The 22072-nt window shown below is 39.7% G+C and overlaps 1 protein-coding gene across 1 annotated transcript in view; it reads right to left on the bottom strand.

The window, feature by feature from the left end:
• LOC135932885 (dolichyl-diphosphooligosaccharide--protein glycosyltransferase subunit STT3B) overlaps positions 1 to 22072 on the bottom strand; it is a 93377-nt gene that overhangs the window by 51548 nt on the left and 19757 nt on the right. Inside the window, exon 2 of the mRNA XM_065470599.1 lies at positions 3762 to 3870. Within this exon, the coding sequence (XP_065326671.1) occupies positions 3762 to 3870 (109 nt within the window). The remainder of the gene's footprint in view (positions 1 to 3761; positions 3871 to 22072) is intronic.

The raw sequence follows: 22072 nt of genomic DNA on the forward strand, positions 1-22072 counted from the left end.
GTGAAGCTGTATATTAGTTCCAGCATGCTTTATGTGAATTAATTCCAGTGGTATAAGTATCATCCCTGGGGATCCAGAATCAGGCATTTTAAAAATGTCAAATAAAAAAAATAAAAAAAGTATGAAGTAACAATCATCTACAGACGATGTTCAAAATAATAACGCCGCAAGTACTACATGACCTCTGTAATTGCAGACAGTGCAACACATACCTTAGGCCCCAGCAGAATCGCTCCACAAATTATACCCGCTGAAATGGCTGCAGTCACTCTTCATAACCACTCAGCACAACACTTCCAAGAAAAGTTCAGAAACACAGGCAGGATTTTGTATCAGCTTGAGCCTGTGTGTTTTAGTTAGGCTAGATTTGTCATACTTATGTCCTACATAATACAACGGTTAGAAATCAAACTGACCTTTATTCTATTCTTATGATTTAAATGTTAGGGTTTTGTTTGTTTGTTTAATGGGGGAACATCGACATTTGGAACAAGCTTAATATTAATAAAACAAATGGCAAATAGAAGGAAAGTATACCAGAAATGAAGTTAAAGCACTCATAAAATGCACCGTCTGTCTGCCAACTTCTAATCTCCAGCTGTGATACTGCTCAAGCCCATGTATGTTCTCTCTTTGCAAATTGCTTTAGCTTTAGTCTGCTAAGAACATTAAAACATTTAAAGTAATGTCCAACTGGAAAATGAAATTAATCTTCAGTGAAACTACACTGAGCAGAAAGGAGTTTTGCAAAAGACTGCAGCGTGTGAATTACTCTACGATCATTTCCTGTTTTGACTCATACGCCATCAATATAATCCAAATGTGCAGAAGAAGAACCTCAGCTCTGTGTGCATTGATATTTATGCTGAAGATAATGCAATGTACAGTCCGGGAATCTTGTTAATGTCATGATTAGACGAGTAATCTGAACTGGAAGGCGTACAGTCTTAAATTAATTTTCATGAGTTTCAGCTTCCACCCTCTGGGTACACGGCTTAGCCCAAGCGTCCATGTACTCAAACAGAAGCAGAGCATTCATTATTACAGGCTAGGCTTGTCATGCGCAATTACCAGAATCTGATGGTAATTGCTTATGACAGATGAATCCTGATGGATAGGTTTGGGATTTTTAATTCCTTGGATTGCTTGTGCAGGAGTGAAAACTATATTCAAATATCAGTATGCAGAATGTCTTCCAGCTCCAGCCCTGGATGTTGTTTGGTACTACAATAACATAAATTTGAATAAATGCACAGCATTAACATGCCTCGTTGTCTCGACTATGTGCAGGAACTCCCTAATCAGAGGGAAAGAGACAGGAGTCGCACTACAGGCTCCAAGGGTCAGGCTCTAGCTCAGCGTTTTACCTGAACTAGTAATCGAGGTAAGAATTCATTTCCACATTTATCTGGCACTGAGGACCTAGATTCTGTAGTCCTGATGCACCATTAGCTAGAGCAATTATAGCTCAGAGTGTAACCCTAGTGTGTCCATGAAGCTTGGTTGAGAGAACAGACAGCAGGTGGGGATGTTAAGGAGGAAAGGGAGATAGAAAGGCCAAAGGTATTTAACTCACACAGACATCACTGTTCACAGGATACAGGGCTGAGAAGATGAGGCTGGGAGATGAAGTGCACAGACGAGGGAATCGGGGAAATGGGAGACACATTTTGTGGAATCATTATGTCCCATTTTTCACCGAAAAAGTTCAATATTTTATCGTAATCATGTTGCTGGTCAGTGGGGAGGGCACGGCAGCCGAGGGGAATCTGTCAAGTTAACGGTTAACTGTTGTTCCTGGATTGTGACCTAAATCCATGCTCTTGGTGGAGGCTTATGGGGCTCTATGGCATCCTTGAACTGCCAAGCCTGACTTTAGTACCCTTGAAATACTTCTCCACACTGCATGTAGGCAGGCCTGCATGGAGGTAGCTTTGATATGTTTACGCAACAGCTTCTTTGTTCTTGTATGTAGTAAGCTTGTGTTTGTTTTTATCCCTGTGAACCCTATGTGCTGACAGGATCAAATGGGCATCTCGATGTGCTGGTAGACCTATGTGTGAGCCTCTGTGTGTTCTGCCACCAAACCAGGTCAGGGTCATGCAATGCAAATGTATCTCAGTCTTTTTAAAAATCAGGACATTGCGGCATCAAGCGTACTATTTCCAGGCTAGGTACGATGCAGAATTCCTCTAGCTTATGTCCTGTTGCCCTGAGATTTTTTGCAAGGCAGACTCTAAACACTAAAAGCTTTCTTCAACCTTATCCTTAAGATTAGAAGACTCATTAAAGTAGTGTAAATCTATTCTTTCAGGATCAATTTGACTCTCAGTATCAGGCTTCAACTTACTCTCCTTCATGAATACAACTTCACTGTGTCACACATGGGCCAGAAAGTTGCTCCCAAGTTGAAAGGGAGCAATCTAATATAGTGCCATGGCCTCAGCGTTAGTTGCTGACACTTATCTCAACCCCTTTTAGTCTGATGCAGAGCGAGCTAGTTCACACTTGAGGTCACTGTCTGATTAAACAAACTGCAAGACACATTCAGCAAAATGTAGTGCTGCAATGCTCAAGTGACCAAACTGGAAACTACCGGCTGAATTTAAATCAGCCATTAAAATAAAAGATGCGGAGACAAGGCAACACTTTGGTGGAAACACAAAGAGGATGAAACACTTGTCTGAGCTGATTTAGTAAAACAACAGAAAATTGAGGGGGAAAAGGCAACTATTTAGAAAGGTTATCCTTGGGGTCAATTTCAAACGCAGCAAATGTTCGGCCTTCGGAAATGTAAACGCTTGCCTCTGTGTTTTACATCAAACACCTAAAGCAATATGCAGAACATTGACCTTCAGCTTGGAAAAGTCGTGGTTGGAAATAATGATTGCTTTTTAGTCTTTTCTGATACACACTCTCACTGGGGTAGAGCTGTACAACTACTTGATAGACACATATGTAATCAACCAGTCACGTGATAGCAACTCAGTGCATTTATGCATGTAGACATGATCAATACGGCCTGCTGAACGTCAAATCGAGCATCAGAATGAGGGAAGAAAGGCGATGTAAGTAATGCTGAATTGGATACGGTCGTATGTGTCAGCCAGGTTGGTTCGAGTGTTTCAGAAAGGGCTGATCTACTGAGATTTTCCCACACAACCAATCTGTGGTCAACAGAATGGCCAAAAAAGGTAAAGTATCCAGAGTATTATGATTCTGATGTAGGCTGAGGGCACCATGGTTTTTCTAAAGAGTGTGTAAACACTGACTGTTCCCCATACACATACACAGAGGTCATTATCCAAGTCAGTGTTGCTCAGGTTCTCTCTATTATTTTTTTAATCACAAAACATATTTTCTTAAAATTTTGTGAGCCTGTGGTACTCCTGAATCACACTGATGGAGTAGGTTAAGCACTGGGGCCTTAATGTGTGGAGTTTCCCCCACAGCCCACCGACATGCTTTTTAGGTTAAATTATGATTCAAAATTGACTGTAGGTGAGGATGTGAGACTGTGTGGGGGGACTGTTGACAGATCCAGTGTGTACCCGAGATGTGTATGCAAGATGGGATAGGCTCTATCTGCTATGCAGCTCCAAAGCTGAATAAGCCATTTAGAAATCGGATCAGTAGAGATACTTGTGGCTCTTACGGGCACCTTATTAACAAGATTTAAATCTCTAGTTCTCTAAACTGGAAATGGAAAATTGATGAACAAATATGTAACAAATGGAGCTGCATTTTGAGGAAAAACTTACTGTGCCACCCACGATCCTCCCCAAGGGGTACCACGCCCTTTCATCAAACCAATTGAGGAACTCATAGAAGCCATTGGTGGTGAGATGGTGTGTTGATCTGTAGTTGAACCTGTAGAGATGCAGAAAAATAATAGGGATTACTTCGTGTAAGGCAAAGAAACAACCACACACAAGGAATAAACATCTATTTTCATTTGTAGGCCAATTTTGAGAGGGGGAACAACAAAGACTCATCTCTAGGAACGAATAGATTATTTACAGATTTTCTGAAGGCGGTAAGAATGGATAAGGTGCTGAGAGTTTTTCTTTTTTGAAACAGGGAAGATGAAGCTTCCATTCACAACGTGAGCCTTTGTGCTATCGCCAACAGCTCTCAGGTCAGTCGCTGATTTAAAAAAGAAAAAAGGTTGCAATGAAGGGCTTTCATACATACGGTGGCATTTTCAGAACAAAAGCCTGCTTATTGTACAGATAATTCCAATTTCAACCACTAGGCTGAGGTGACGAAGACATAAAATAGGTCTGGTATTAGAACAGAGAAATAATGACCAAAGGGGGGAAAACTAAGAATAAATATAAGGAATATCACTCCAAACAGGCTTCGATTCACACTGTAGCCGTGATAAGCCGAGGGGGTTGGAACGGCGTCAAGCAGCAAAGAGCTGACAGTGCTGAGAAGAAAGCTGCCAAAGAGAACGAAGCAAGTGTTCAGTAAATTTTCAGAGGCAGCTTCCTTTGCCACAGAGCTCATTAATGTAGGCCGAGTATGTTCAAAGGCTCATGTAACATAATTCATCTATAGAGATCCTATAGCAAACCTCAGCAGCTCACTAAAGGACTATTATTAGACAAATGTATATCACAGAGGACACAGCAGCCTCGTCTGTGTGACTAATAAGCTCTGGAGCAATTTTTTGATTCATATTGCATCAAGTCTAACAATATGACAAGCCAACAAACACAAAGTAAGGCTATAGTAACTAGACTGAAATGAGACTAAACAATACAAAGCCTTGGTTGGGAGTTTTTTTGCTTTAAAACCATATTTTCTGTGTTTATCTTCAGTCAAATATGCACATGTGGCCGTTGCTGCACCAATAGCAGGCTCAGGGGTTTCAGCATGCTGATGCTGTAAATTTGCATTTATGTGCATCTTAAAGAAGCATATACATGCCAAAGTTTAGAGGCTATAAAGAGGCTCCTGCTGCATGCTTTTTTTCCCCCCCCCCTTTCTTTTTTAAACAAATCAGAAGAGTACAAGTAGAGGGCAAGCTTGGCATTTTAACAATGCAAAACAGTGAGACGTTTATCTGCATCTAAATCTGCTACAAATAACAATAATAGGCCGTAATACTGACTCAAAAGTGCAATCACTTCCTTATTTACTGGCACTCGTTAATGAGAAAACAGGGATTAAAAGTCACTTAAACGGACTCAAATACTGAACTTGTATCTGATATAAATTTGCAAACATAATAGTGTATACTTCAACTGTAAAACGAGAGAAACATGCAAGCTGCTGGAAGAGGCAATTATAATCAAATTCATCTGACCTTAAAGTAGTGTCAACAGAAACCGTGAAACACAACAAGCACACACACAAAAAAAGCACAGGTGTCTCGGGCTCGACAACAGCTGCGAACCCAATCAACTACATTTTCTTCCTTCAGCATACCCCACTCTTCAAGTGCGAACAGGCACAAACCCTTAAACACTGGTCTTTTCAAAGGCGGCTGTAATTTTAGCTAGAAAGTTCTCATTTTGTCTCGTGTTATGAATGGAGAGCACCTCTTTCCTCCCTAGAAGCACAGGCTCACTCGCCATTTTGTTCATCTGTAACCGAGACGACTGAAAGAGCACCTCTGCACAACAAGATCAATCCAGACGAAAATAGAAGTCGTAACAAGGTTTCCATAGGTAAACCTGTGGAAGGATAATGGTTTCCTGCAGCAGTCTTTGTCTCCACTAAGGCTCTGTCACCCAGTCCACATCCTACAGAGCGACTGAGGTGTCAGGTGGTTATTGGCTTCAGTTCTCCATCAAGCTCCCCATCTGTTGCCACCCGTGCCTCTCTTCACCCCAATATGCCTCTGTGGACATTCCACGTTGGAGGTTGCAGGCTGGCAGGGACCAACAGTTGTCTTTGGAAGGTGTCTTCACGGTAAAAAACATCTCCTAGTCTGGGTCCAACTCCCTACCAGGCGACCCTGTGTCCCTCATAGTGTCCAGCCCTTTCATTTGAATTTATAAAGGTCAAGAAAATCCTCTGCTTAAAAAACAAACAAACCAAAAAAAACACCTTTGTGTTTAATAAATGCATATTTGTTGATAAACAATCAATAGTTTAATTACTGACCAAATTTATCGTCAGCATGTTTTCAGCCACAATCGAACAGGCCGGCTAGGGATGTCATTAAATCAATAAGCGTGCTTCCAAAGTTAATCACACAAACTGCGTTTCCATGTATTCAGGTGAGACAGATTAAGAGATGACAAGCAATAACATTAAAAAGCTGCAAAGTCGTGGAGCGTGAGACGCTCACGATCAATGCAATAAGTTTAAAACTGCTGCACGGTCACGAGATGCTTGGTTTGCTCCCATCTTTTGTATTCCCATTCCTCAGTTTTGAGAAGACGTCTTTGTAAGCAGCACGCTTTCATCGATGGAGAAGTTGCAACATGATGATGGGATGCTGTGGGATACAGGTGATACTGAAAAAAGTCAACAGATGCCAGGATTTTTGCTTTTGTGTTTCATTCTCTATGACAACAGTTACTAACCATATTGATAAGTCAACATGAACAGAATGATCATAAATTAGAGGAGCAAAATTCTCTATGCGATGGATGAAACAACAGGCAAACACTCACAGGCATTGTGCCTCTTAAAGTGATCTTGAAAAGCTATAAAGAAGCTGACATGAGTGTTTATCCTTGGGGCTCCTCAAGCAATCACATTACTCAACAACCTGAGGCCCAAGAGTCTGAATCTGGGCAGAGAACAGACTAGGACAAACAAACCATCCAGCTGGAACGCAGGAGTCACACAGGAAAGGAGGAAAAAAAAAAAAAAAAAAAAAAAAAAAAAGGGCTACTCCTGATGCTTCACAGTTTTTCTGCTACAAAAACCCCCCATAAAAGATTAGGTCCTGTCAATTAAAGTCTAGCAATTGTTTCATATGTTTAATGTCCAGTTCTTTCAATACAAATATTTCATTGCATGCTGAGGCGTGGAAAGAAGCTCAATGTTACAAAGTAAAAAAGGGGAAAAAACTAACTACAGAAGCAGCCAGGTGTGTGAGTTTGACCACAGAGGGACTGTGAATGTAGGTGCTGTGAAACTGGCCAGCCAATTCGGCCTCATTGTTCTGCAGCTGTCAAAGCAGCGAGGCGGAAACACGGCAAATTCAAAGAAAGCCTTTAAAAAGACAACTTTGCGCACTGCCACACCATATCCACACAACCCATTTTCCAAAGATCTCATGCACAGCTGAAGGGAGTGCTCTATCTCTGCCCTTGTCACTTTGACGGGGCGGATAATGTAGCTCTGCCAGGCACATTAGCAATTTAATGCATAGCTGCCAATATGGTTTTCAGGCCCACAAGCACACGAATGACTAGTGATTGTACTGCAGCACCTCTGAAAACCAGCAAGTACGCTTCAAGGAAAGCAGCACACCTCTTATAACACCATTTAAAGAATATATAAATAAAAAATCCTGGATTCATATCTGCAGAACAACTAATATATAAACTCCGCAGATAATATCTGAAAGCAAAAATAAAAATAGAAGTGGGATATTTATGCACTTGATATCACAGGGGGACTCCTGCAAGCACCGTCATTTATTTTAATCAAGGTCCGTTTCACTGATTACTAGTTTCCTGTTGAGACTGTGCCATCAGCGGCAGCATGACTAAGTGGGCTCCCTTCCTGTTTATAAACTAGTAATGCCTCATTCAGCATCAACTGCATAATCAGATGCATCATTGGCTTTTCCCCACTGGTCCATATTCTGGTGAGTGTCTGAATGGTCGTTGGTTCTAATCACCACCTTGACTAATTAACAATCTCTGTGAACAATGTGTAAATGATGAAACTGTTTATGGACCAGCAAGGCAAACGAGCACAAACAAAATAAGCTTCACACAGTGAGGTACCCGGCAGTCGAGCATTGTTGACCATCGCCAGGGTGACCCTGTTATTGTTGTTTTGTAAGGCCACGTCTCTTAAAGCAGAAATTAGAGTTCTGTGCTGAGTTCCTGTCACAGGGTACGGTGTTGCTGTTTGCATTGTGAGCTAATGTCTGTGTGCTGCTCTGCAATCTCAAGTGAAACTGGACTGTTATTTTTACTGAAATGCAGAACAGAGAGAAGACTCAAGAACAGACTGTAAATTTATACAAGGACTGACAGAGCTATAAGAATGAGAAAAGCATCTGCACCAGCGTAATGAACCTGATACAATTACAACCCATTGCATTTTGTTTCACAGTGGTATTATCCTTGTGCTAATCAACTTACTGGGTTTGCACAGCATATTGCTACCCTACACATCTTTGAGTTCTGCATCAGGCTACAGCATAGGGTACAGAGCTACAATATTATAAACATTGCTTTGTATTTAAATTATACATGTATATATATTACATAGAAAACCTTTAGTGCATGCCACCAATATGATTTTAAAAAGTAGGTACAGGGGGAACTAAAGACAGCTAGTGGAAATCTCACAGCTAATAAGGTTAATTAGCTACATGATTATAATGATTATTATAAAAAGAACATCCCGGAGAGGCAGAAGATTGTTACACCACTACCATTCAAGCATAAAAAGGCACCTAACTCTATGGATGAACTGCTCTACACATAACAGACAGGTTAGCAAAGAACTAATTTTAAATGCTATCTTTTGGCTCTTTGTAACTAGCAGCAAAAGATTAGGAAAAAAAAATAGGCCAGTTTCTTAAACTGAATTTACAGGTTGACAGACATAAAAATAGTATTTTTCCACCAACAAGGTAATTCTCAAAGAGCCATTAGCCAAAAAGCTTCAGTTCCCCTCAAAGGAGGACAACAGCCATCAGTAAAGCACAGTGGAGGCTCTGTCAGGACTGCATTTCAGCCAGTGGTATTGGAATCTTGCTAAAATTTCTAGACTTATGAAGACAGAAAAAAATACCAACAAAATCTAGATAATTATATGGAAAATATTTCACTGGCAATGGCCTCATTTTTCAGCATGACAATAGCTCCAAACACACAACTAATGTAGTAAAAGCATATTTGGATAGAAAAAGAGAAAAAAAAACCCAACAACAACAAAAACACTATCATGGATTGGCCTCCTCAGGCCGAATCCAACATTATTAAAGCAGTGTGAGATCATCTTGACAGAACAGGACAAAAGGCGCCAACACCCCAAATATTAACTTGCAAGCCAGTTTGCATGTGTTCCAATACATTGCTGCACCCATTTCCCATTTTTCTAGCAAATATAAAGAAATGATGGGTGGCGAAAGACCTCTGCAGAGTACTGTGGAATGAGAATAAAAATTTCTCATCATTCAAATGCCTAGAATTTAAAGATTTTAAATCAGGAACACAACTAAAACCAAGGAGTGAATAGCTGTATAAGCTAATGTCCATTTGAAAACTCTGCTGGGCTAACAATTTCTATACTTATGTAATATGTACCTTTGTGATATATGTGACTAGCTGATTAGGGTCAAAAACCTGAGTTATCAAAATGATCATATTTTTTGCCATTTAATTATACTTTGACTAATGGCACGTTTTCTTAGGCAACAGTGCATTCGCCTCTTTTAGCAACCTTAGACGGGCCATTTGAAGAACAGGATTACAGCTATCAACAGCCCACAAAAACTTGCCTTCCAATATCCCCAAAATAGGATTTTCTGGTTGGATTACCACAGAATTGGATAACAGTGAGTTTTCAGTCACACTGCACACTTTGTCCAACTGTCCCAAAAACTAATGACTCAGTACTGGTGGGAAAGGTCACACTAACTGGCTGACTGGATCGTTGCCAAAGCTTTAATGGTGTCTACTGGTCCTGCCATCACCTGACAAGATGAAGCATCCTGGCCACTAGTGATATCTCTTCATTGTTCAAACTGTTAGACCCAGCAGTGGATAGAACTATCCACCCAAAACACAAGTGAACTCTGTGCCAATATTGGAACAGCAAAGCTGCATAAGTCTACAAACATCCAATACTGTAAGAAGAGAGTGTGATGAATGATTTAGCCTACCGTGCCTAGAGTGAGTGCAAGTAGAAGGAATCTGCTAATGTCAAGTCTGCTAACTCCTTATCCTCTATATCTGTTAACAGTAAGAGTGGGCTAACAATATACATGAGCCACCTTTAATAGCCAGTGGTATAAGAACACAAAATTACACAATGCTTAAGCACTCAACTTAAATCGACTGGTATTTACTTCAATACTCTAATTGAGCCTTCAGCAGCATTTAAGTAAACCACACATTCACCACAAGTGTGTTTTCTGTGCTCAAGCACTTTTTAATTCAACATCCACATTCAACATTGGCGTGCGAATGTCAAATATGAATTGATTACATTCTGAAGTTATATTGTTACACCGTGATGCGTTACACTGTGTATTCTATCATTCACAAACAAGCCCACACTTTTTCTAATAAAAAGCAACTTCAATTAATTTTTTAAAATATATATAGCACCAAATCACAACATTTTCCTCAAGGTGAATTATATTGTATGTTAAAGACCGTACAATAATACGCAGAAAACCCCAACAATCACACGACTCCCTTTGAGCAAGCACTTGTTGATCATTTTTGGAGGTGGGGGATCTGCTGCAACCACTTGATGGAACAAAAGACACGCTGCAAAGTGGTGTAGCGAGTGGGGTGGTTGACACGCCAACACGACACAGGCAGACATGTCAGCTAGAAAAGCCAGATATCAAACTACCAAACTTCCAATTAAACCAGAAACCAGAGGTTTCTTCCTGTTAAAAGGGAGTTTTTTTTCCTTCCTGCTCTTGCCAACATGCTTGCTCATAGGAGGTCATTTGATTGTTGGAGTTTTCTCCACAATTGAATAGAACCGTTTTATGCATATTATGGGACCTTCCCATATGAAGTGTGAAGGTTAGGTTTTAACAAAGATACACAGGTTCAGGTGAGGTTAATTAAGGATTAGATTAATACAAATAATGCAATGAAGATTATTTTCTGAATGCATGATAGCAATATGTGCATATGTTCCTTGAAAAATAACTTTGTCAATGTGAAATTCTGTTTAGACAGGCAGTGAATGCAGTGGGTTGACTGAAGCACCGACTCAGTTGATCATGTTTGCACGAACCAGAGCAGAAAAAAGAAAAGAGGAAACATTAAAAATATTATGAGATAAACAACAAATGTGCAGCTAATTATTCTGCTAGGTCAACCATTTCCAAATCTCCAAACAGGCAAAATATATAATTATCTTAATTTCAATAAGTTAACACTTGCTGACACTGCAGAGGAGACCCCCCCCCAATTTAACCCAGAGTGCACAGCTCATCGTCTGAGATGAAGAGGTCCAGTAAGAGCCATTTAATCCTAATGCTACTGGAAATGAGGCATTACATTAAAATTGAACTCCACCCAAAAGATTTTTACATATTAAACGCTCATCCAGCACAGCTAAAACATAACAAGTCTATCATATATTCCAGACTTCATTTAAATTAAGAATATTTAGCATTTAGCACATTCAGCATGGTCAAAAATGTAATTAGTAGAATCACAGAAGGGGCATATGTAACTATCCTTACCGGGAATGAGCAACACATTTTCTCAGCAGGCCAGACTGACTAAGATACAGCAAGCAAAGGGCCACATATTGAATAAATGAAACATGACACACATTGCTGAAATATATGCTAATGCATACATTTTATAATCACAACAGATTGCTTTAAAATAAGCCCAAGTCCAAAGGCTGTTAGCTTTCTGTTAGAAAATATTGATAATTTCATGCCAATCTGCTGATCAGTCAACCTGAAGGCTGTACCCACTTACTTAAAAATATATTTACGCACGCACAAAATGTATGCTTGAATCAAGAAAGCAGTGAGTGACTGTTTTACTTGTGCTGATAAATAAAACTATTATGGTACAGACCTGCATCAGTAAATGAACCCAATATTCTCTATTTATCATCATATATTTGAATGCAGTGTTTTCCACAGAGACCTCTCTTGATTGGGAAGCCCAGGTATATTTTACCCTTCTATCTGGGATAATGATGATGAGATATACAAGCAATCTCTCTCAATGTTATTTTGACAGTTCAGTTGCTGCTAACTAGGCTTAGGTTATGCAGCCTCAAATTTATACAAGTGCTTAAAGAAAAATTTGTGCTAACGAAATCTACAAGGATACAGAAAAAAAATAAAATCCTGAATGTGTTATCACTGCTTGCAGCTCGCAGGCAGCAGCATTTCTAAGCAGTAAGTAAATATAATTTTATACTATAAATAAATAGCATAAAATAAAGGCTTGACATTTTTGTTCAACAATAACTAAAGTAACGCAACCTTGTAACTCTTCAGGAGCTGCACAATATTATCCCATAATAAAACTGAAAGAAAAAAAAATAAACCTGGGATGTTGCATCTCCAGTTGGGCTTTTAAATCAGCTGCTTACAGCCCTGCTTTTCCACTAGTACCTGCAAGAGTAATTTCCATCTTCCTGACATATAGAGTGAAGTGCTCCAGTGATGCTCGGTGGAGTCATTTGATTACTTTGGGGTCGCATCACCAGCTGCTGTAAGTCCTCTTTGTCGCTTGGTTTTACTCAGTGTGTTTTTGCCTCAAGTAGTGAGAGAAGACTTCCTGTTGAATTTGGAAACAAAGTCTCCTCACATATTTTGCAAAAATACTGTGCTCTGTTGGAGGTTGTCAGTGCAGCTCACTTTTAGGCACTAAATTGTAATCTGTAGCTGACACACAAATTTCACTGTCAGACGCATCAGGGCTTGTCATGTTGTTGTGCATGCTACGAAAGGTGAACACATTGTGTTACTATATCAGGGATATGACACTTTTATATGATGAGGTCAGCCACACTGATCCTGGAGTGTCTTGTCCCATGGCTGGACAGAGTTTGACTCCACCATCTTGGTCTGCAATTGGTGAGAGTGGTCCTTGTTCTGCTCTGGAGAGAGAGGGAAGCAGGGACACAAAAAGCAGAACCAGCTCTGCAGCTCACAGAGGCTACAGAGCAGAATAAGACTACTGTTGCACACTGCAGTTCAAGACTGTGGAATTCGAGTCCATACACATGATGAGAAGCTTAGAGAGACAGTACCCAAAAATGGGTACAGCCGTGTTAAAACCCTCAAGAGAAACGACCTTTAGGTGAAAACCATAATGTCCAGAGTCCAAAGACATGTATGTTAAGTGAACTAACTTGGCTTTAGGTGTGAATCCAAGTACAAATGGTTGACTGTCTTTGTGTTAGCCCTGCCACCCTACAGGAACCCTAAACTGGATAAGCGGTTTAAAAATAATTTAATTAAAATAAAAAAGGAAGCTTGCTGGATGAGCCAACCTCATAGTTTTGGTTCTCGTATCTTGAGAGATGTAACATCATGGCAGTATGCAAAGAGCCAAATTAGTGCCCGCTCAAACTAATGAATCAAAGCTAAAGCTGAATTTTCCATCTTAGATCATTAGTGACAACCTTAAATAGACATTACTATGCTCCAGCTCTAACTGGGATCCATCTGACACACAGCACTATTTATTTGCTCCAATACCTCCACATTTTGACAGTCATAATAAAAATTCTCAGTTTGTTCGGTTATAAAAAAAGGCTGTGGGGAGCAGAGTTATTCAGCTCTGAAATAGAGCAGTCTCATAAAGACTTTTCTTTGACTAGGTGCTGTTGTGTGAATACATCAATGTGGTGTCTCTTTCTGTAACAACAAATATGTAAGAAAGCTTGTGGCTCGAGCGTCACTGTTTGGATGCGCTCTTTTTTGTGTAAAATGCAGTTATTTGATGGCGTTAGCCACTGAGGTCTACATTCCCCTGACATCAGACTTCAAGAGTCCCAGCTATTGACATCCCAATTATCTTTTCACACACATTTAGACTGCTACTCACAACTGTGTGCAGGCTGGCAATGCCTACCCATCACAAAGACACAGGCTTTTAATACCTTATGGGCCTAATAGGACAATCAATCTTAAATTGTGTCATATTCTTGGCAAGGTACGACGAGATGCTTACCTGAGCTAAAAGACGACAATGAGAGTCGCTGAAAGCAAATTATCAAAGCAGTCGGGGATACACAGGTGACTGCAGGCAAAGCAAGTCTGAAGCGAGAATCCAACACACCATTTACGTGTACACGTGCTGAGATGATTGCTTAAACTTTTTTATTTGTTTTAATTAAAAAAAAAGAAAGAATACTGGATGAAAAACAAAGCATGGGGAAGTTAAATTTCAAACTTATTATGAAATCCAATTTAGGTCTCTTGTGGTTACTGGTCAAATAAAGCCTTAATTGATTTTTTTTTTTTAAATTAATGGTGTCTGGAGCAAACAAACTAGTTAAGAGGTTTTTAATAAGAATTAACCAAACTATTCAAATGAAAACCTGTCGAAAGCAAAATCATCTCTAATGTGCCGGATTATTAAAACTAAATAGGATTTCATGAAAAACATAGCTCTGGACACATTTTAAATTTATGCATATTCTGTATAATAATTTCTGCAATATACTTAATATTACATTACAATTACAATTTATTCAGTAGATCATTTAATTACCAGAATGTCAATTACATAGTCGCTTGTCCGGCTCATTATTATTGACAGCTTATCGTAAAGCGTGTAGTCTGAAAAGAATGTTTTAAACTTGCTATTTAAACTACTGCACAAACTAATAGCAATTAACTGACTAATTAAACAAGTCAACAAGGTTTGGAAACATTTCTATCTGGGACAAATTAATGTTGCTTCACTGAAATGATGATTCTTGTGAAAACAGAAAAGTGCCTGGGAAATGGCCGATATGACCTTCGCCATGATTTTGGTGTAGACCCATTAGACTCCCGTTACACAGGCCTATTGACCATTTAATGACTGCCTGGCAAACACCCATCACTGGGGGCAAATGAGTATTCCCCGACTGGTTACAATTGGTTACTGGCAGTCGCTGTGAAATCAATTGCTAGTTCCCAGTTATGACAGACTAGAGACTAGTCAGTGACCTCATGGAAAACTGTGTCTTGCTGACTGGTGGTTGAATGAATGGTTGCCGCCAGCACACAGTGCTTCACTGAAAAGCCTGTGATTGCTTTGGTGGCTATCAGACGAAGACTCCAACTTGTCTGCAAAGACTCACAAACTAGTTGCTAAATATTAGTTAAAGTATTTAAAGTGTGATGCAAACCAGAAATAAGAGCATTCATCTTCAAAGTAAAAGTTGTGCCTGAGCACTGAAACCCACAAAAAACGTTTCTCTAAATTCTGACAAATACTCTAGAAGTACTGATTCTTCTGAGCTCATTGCCCTTCAGCTAAAGGAGCTAAAATGAAACTAAATCTCATGATTAAGTTGTTTAATCCTAATTATAAAACAAACCATCTCACAAACTGATAGATGCATCGAGGTAATCTGGGAATCAGCATCTTGTCCAACACCACTTGGACATTTGGGCACATCGACAAGCTGCTCTACTCCCCAAGAGCTGCCCCTGTATCATGGTACACAGTCTCTCCAGCTCATGAATATAAAGCATAATGGCCAGAACTTTAAAAGAATATGTATAAAAGCTGGGTAGACAGACAAAATGGTAAGTATTCAGCCTTCATGCATGAGGTGAAGGCCTGCTGCTGATACTACCTGTGGAGAGTGCAGGGTTGCCGAGGTCTCCTGAGGAATTTAAGACGAAGGTTTGGTACACAGATTCATTTCACACTCCATAGATTCCTGCATTTTAAGTTAAACACCTTGAATGAAGTTAGCAATCTACACAATGCAATCTCTCAGCATGATCTTTGTGATAGGATGAAGAAGAAGAATGTGCTTGGTCAACTGAGTCCAATGAGGCCAACATAGACATTAGGAAGACACATCAAGGTCAAGACAAGCTTAACCCTCAGTTTAATTGATAACATAGCACCGCTTGTTTAACTGATGGTCTGAACATTTGGTTGAGCAAACACAAAGCCTCTGTGACTTAACCATTTACAACAAATATTTATGATAAACCTTGTGAAAAAAATAATTTACAACAGCAGGACTGATGAAACTTGGTGTGAGATAAGGTTTTTATTTTGAAGCAGGATTTTTACAAAGTTTGAACAGATAGAAATAAAACTTATGAGTCTTTATTTTTCCCTTCTCTATATCACCAAGACTTTCAAGTTTCATTTGAAGCAAAGAAATTTATTCTTTGGCTATTCAGTAGAAAGAAGAGAATGGAGGGGGGGAATTTTCTGAGGATATAGGAAGAAAGCTTTATATCAAACAGCACTTTGGAAACCAAAGCAAACAGCGACAGTGAGTCAGTCTCAATAGGCTAGGACGAGATTATCAGCACTTGCAAAACTGTAGGCTGACGTGCAGAGAATCCGTCAATGACAAAGCCATTAGGTAACTCTGCTTTCTGTGTTCAATAACACTAGACTGAGGTGCAGCATACAATTAACCAACTGGGGCCAGTATTGATTAGAACCTTCAGAAGAAAAATGAGAAATCTGAACCCCCACAAGTATAGGTTTAAACACCACAGCAATTACTGTGCAGAAAATAGTCCTAGGTAAGATGAAGATGTGGGTATAACAAAAAGGAGGGAGCCACAGTAAACTAGAACCTTAATAAAACAAAAGTATTTACTGTGATCAATCTTAAAGTAGCTTCTTTTATTGACCTGATATTTTTTCTTTCAGAGATCAAAGCAAACTGACTAGCTCCATTAGTCCACTAAACCTCAATAACATGGGCTATCGGTTCCTAATGCGATTATGTTACATCAGTGATAAAGTACATCGCCTGGTGTTGCAAAGTCCAGCATAGAGAAGTTCTGCTTTATTTCCCATCACTAGTATGGAAAGACTGAGCACCAATCACAGAAGCATCAGCATTTCATATTGGAAAAGAAAGGGTTCCTGTTGACCTGGTGATTAAGACTGTTAGAATTAAACTATTCCAAGTGTGAAACACCAAGCTAAATGTTCTTTGAAATGACTGCAGTTTGTATGTTTAGCATTGTTTTAGCATGTTTAGCACAAAGAGATGGTGGTAACTGTGCTGCTCCTAGAGTAGTCTTAAAGTAGGTTCAATAGTTCTAATTTTCCACATTTCTAGTTTTCTTTTATTAGCGACCACTGATGTCTTGCATTTAAGAACAAAAAACACACTGATACAGTTTCATTGGAATATTCATTAGAAACAGATACCATTTCAAGGTGCGCTTTTTATAGAAATTAATACAGGCAGAAACAGAATGTTAAAACTGATCTTCATAACACCAAAGACATTTCTTTTAACCATACAATCCAGCCATATAACCAGCTTTCAAAATACACACCCACCTACAGCAACCTGTAACACATCAGGCATTTACCAACTCACAGCTGCTTAACCAAGGTCTTTCATCCGCAACTTCCCATTACATTTCCAAAGGAACTACTAATTTGCAGGGTACATCCATCATCTTTAGCCAAAATAACAGTTTTGAGACATGTAGCATCCTCCGTAATCTCATATGACTGCTCCAAAGCAAAGGCTCTCAAATATCCCAGCTGATGAATATGCTGGATTGACAACTGATGAGTAGACTTCAATTGCAACAGCTGTTTCGGTGACATTCACTGCGTACTGCATGGATGCCAGATGGGAAATTAAAAGCGTAGTTCTTAGCACTGCAGATTAAAAGCAAGCACAAATGTGTCTTACTAACTGCTGTGTGGACAAACTGGTTGACTACCACATGGTAACGTCAATGTATTATAGAAATCATCACTGTTTTTTGAATGATGATAATGATTTCTACAGGTGATGCAATGATGTTTCAGGGCTTTTTTTTAAAGACATGAAATTCCCCTCGGATTTCTTAAACCACATTCCTGAAGACAGTCCTTGGAGGGCATAAATTCTCCTTTCTTAACTCCATCTTAAAAGCTGCTGAGCTTTTAAGCCCAGCAATACAAAATGCAGGATTTAGAATTATTTTAAGTGCCTCTGAAACAACAGTGATTCGAAGAGAGCTAAAGATTTGTACTTCCAGTCCATTTAAAAGGTAAGGAGGGAGATAACAAATGTGATGTTCCCAAAAGCACAAAGTCACAGAATTTCAAGTTGCGGCGTGTGAATCAAAGGAAATGGATGAAAGGCACGCCAATTCCACATTTAGCCAAGGAGTCCACTGGGGCAAAGGCTTCTCTTTTATCAAAACCCACTGTTGCCATCGACCAAAAATAGGGAAAGCACTGGGAGAGCCAAGCAGAGACAGCAGGCAGTAGTGAATTCCAGAGATAGGGAGTAATTACTGGCACAGAAAGAGCTTTGCTGTCATAACGGGTGGCTAATCAAACAGATATCACAAACACAAACACCGAGGACAAACAGCAGCAATAATTATGGGCCTAATCATCACAGGCTGAGATCTCTATTGAAGGCATTCTGTGAGAAAAAAGTCATTTCTGAACTGCTTTCGTGATATTTTTCGGGCGGGGGGGAACCTAAATTTTGGCTACTGACAAGGTAGCGCTGATGATGCTGTCGCCCTCAAAATACAAACTAGCATGAACAATAGAGTCTGTTTTATTCAGTCATATAGTTGGTATGTTTGTATTGATGCATATGTTGCCATTATCAAATTCATCATAGTTTACAATACTGCAGCACATGTAGCAGAGTATGCATCACAGCTAAGCAGACAGTGCTGCTAAATCCACTGGTGTTTTCACAGTAAATTGCTAGAGGGTTACTGAACACTGGACCCATCATTCTCTGGGATTGTAACAGAAAGATAATAGTTTTTAGACACAAATAATTGTGTTATTCTGTAAACGGTATATTACATTGCTACAGACTGGTAAGCCTAGCTTCTGTTTGTACTTTTATTTTTCTATGCGTAGCTGTTGGCCGCTACCATAATAATAAATTCAGAAACTGGATAAAAGAGCATCCAAAAGTACTTTTATTTCCACAGTAGTTACCACAGCAGATGTCTGAATTGGCAAAATTGTTATGCCAGATGCATTCCTTCACTGGCCAGGTTAACATTTATAATAACTGCTCAATACTTAAATGCTGTTGAAATGGGCGCTTTACTGACCTTTTAAAATTCTTCCTAAAGTGTTGTTGAGTGTTGTGAATCCCAACAACTTCAGCTGTTAGTGAGGGGAGGAGCTGGCGCTCGCCACTCAGCAGGTTGCTGTGTGAATTTGTTATCGACTGGAGGGAAAGACATCAATTGTGAAAATTCTGACGACATTTTTTGACAAACTCAAACTGTATACAAGTATCCTAGCCAATGTAGCAACATCAGAGTTCTCCTTTTTTTTTTTTTTTTTTAAATTATGGCACAGCCACAAAAATTCTCACTGTGCTGTGTTCCAGGCTCTAATGCTTAGAAAGACCCGAACATGTTGGAGCTACACAAACATACTAAATCCACCAGTGTGAAGCTCTAGGCTGAAAATCCTGCAGTGAGGGTAAACTGAGGGCAGCTGCCCACAGCCAACTACAGCTTGAAAATCATCTTTCCTTCATTCAAACATCCACCTGCTGCTGGAAAGGTTGAAATGGGGAGAGGGGGAAAAAAAAGCTCTATAAAACTGTGCAATGGCCAGAAATGAAACCATAAAACTACAAGTTAAAAAACACAGCTGTGGACAATTACACTGTCTACATACAATTGATTCCTCTGGATAAAACATTACTGCTCTCCCTTTGAGCATAATGGCTTCACTATGAGCTGCAGAGTCACTAAGCGATAGTAGAGAAAGCCAGTGAGACATTTATGGCTCATTGGCTTAAATATCAGTGCGAGGCACTCAGTAACACCCTAGTCAAGATTAGCAGATACGAGACGCTTTCTACAACCTCTCTACAAACTCGACAATCATTAGGACAGTTTGCCTACATCACAACACAAGTTATTGCTGCCCCAAAGCTGCCATATCTGCATGAATGGGCTTGCCGCTGTGGTTCGGAAATCCTGAGGGGTCAAAATTTACTGCGAGGGCTGAGTAATTATACACTGTCTTCTGTACCACTGCGGTCCCTTCATCATTATTTCCTAACACATGGCTGCCTCTGCTGTTTCATATTCTATGGCTGTAAGATAATGGGAGAGGACAGAGTGGCGTACTTCCCTCTCCTACTCTGTTCCTCTTCTCCTATAGTGGTGACAAATCAGTGTTTCAGTCTTCCACAAGGAGTCTGAGGTGTTTAAATTCCCAAAACTTACAGCCTCTTCAGTGCAAAGGACAGCACAGACATACTGAAGTTTGTGCAATCCAATGCGGGCTTTCATTAGTGTACTGCAAGTCCGGCGGCACATTGAGCCTAAACTGACCACCTGCCGGGCCTAAGCATCAGGGAGTTTTGTATCACAAATATTGGGTTAGCTACAGTATTTCATTATCCTACTGTTAGAGTTACCTTTAAACATAAAAACAGCTTGAAAGAGTACACAGAACTACAAGGAAACTTTAGAAAACGGATACGAATTAAGTGGAAGGAAGCTAATTTTCTATCGATGATAATGATAAACTGTGTGTGCATGCCACATCCTCAGTTTCAGAGTCTTGATTCAGTGTACTGTGCAGCTCTGGGCTTTATTACAGATGTGAAGTCTGACTAGAGACTGCATTGTTTATGATTTCGTGGGCTGGCCATCATAGACCCCTTGCAGACGACAGCACTGATATATTTTTATCTATAAAGCAAGACTGGGTAAACTTTATGTCTGTGCTCCGGCAGTCACCAGCTACACTCCTCCAAATGGTTGCTTTTTGATGTGCCCAGGGTTTTGACAGATCTGGGGGAAACAGCATTGTGTTACTACACACGGTGGATGTGGAAACCACCTTTGCAAACAGATCTAAAATGAACATGTTTATATCTACTATTGAATCTAGCAGCATAAGCAGTGTGGTGAAGGAGCACAGATTGTATAAAAAGATGAACACCGCTACGTCACATCACCCGCTGGTTTGTGAAATGCTGTTTGGAAGCCTTTACATGAGCATTTCCGCAATCGTTATCTTTATGTTTAAAATCAGACGTGATAAGCAAGGGTCCAGACCTGACTGTGTAACTACATCCTCACTGACTAATGCCCAAACCCTGAATAATCCCCTTTTCTAAAAGTTAGAATAAACAAAATTGTCTTAAGTTTCATTTAGTGTGACCCAGAATGAGTGAGCCCATAAAGTCCAAAGGCCATCTTCCTATAGAGTTCAGGACTAGAAGCCTTCTTACAACCACAGCTATCACGCTTGGTGATAGCTGAAGTCAGAAAACTGAGGATGTTATGTGAAAGCACACATTACACATTTTCCAGTTTTCCTAATGTTTACATGCAATGCCAACATCTTGGATTTTGAAGTTGGGGGTCGGTGGGCTGGTCCATCTTTCTGAGTTGTATGTGTGACTTGAAGCAGCTTTTCAGCTGAAAATGCTGACTGGGAGCTCAAATTCTATTATAAATTGAAAACTGTACTATGTACATGAATTTGTATATCATTCACTTTAAGTTACAAAAAACCAAATCTAACAATCTCTTATGAGCTTGTATGGCTGCCTTTGAAAGAAATTTGACCTCAATAGAAGATAATAAAAATTTTTTAAAAAGATGACTTTCACAGACAGGGAATCTTTCTAGGGCTTTTCCCCCCCTTTTTTCTTAATAAAAAAAAAAAAAGATAAATAAAATACAAGGTTGCCTTAAAGATTTCTTATCAGATCAGGTCTCCTTCGTGGAAGCCAAAGGTGAACGTAGACAACACAGGCAACACGACTCCACTACAAGCAACCCAAAGAGCGCTTGTTTGATGTTTAAAACCCTTAACGATTCGCGTAATTTAATGAGCTACCGTGCCGAATACTGATATCACCACGGGGGGCTTTTCAACTTTGTACAACACAGAAAAGACTACTCCATCATAAATGTGACTCTGCATGCATAATTGCACTAAAGGAAGAGGACACTGATTTTGAGGGGGTGGGGGCAAAATTGCTGTAGTAATTTCCAGCAGTGGAAAGACAATGAGGCTTTTGTTATTCC

This window comes from Pelmatolapia mariae, linkage group LG22 (assembly GCF_036321145.2).
Source record: "Pelmatolapia mariae isolate MD_Pm_ZW linkage group LG22, Pm_UMD_F_2, whole genome shotgun sequence".
NCBI lineage: Eukaryota > Metazoa > Chordata > Actinopteri > Cichliformes > Cichlidae > Pelmatolapia > Pelmatolapia mariae.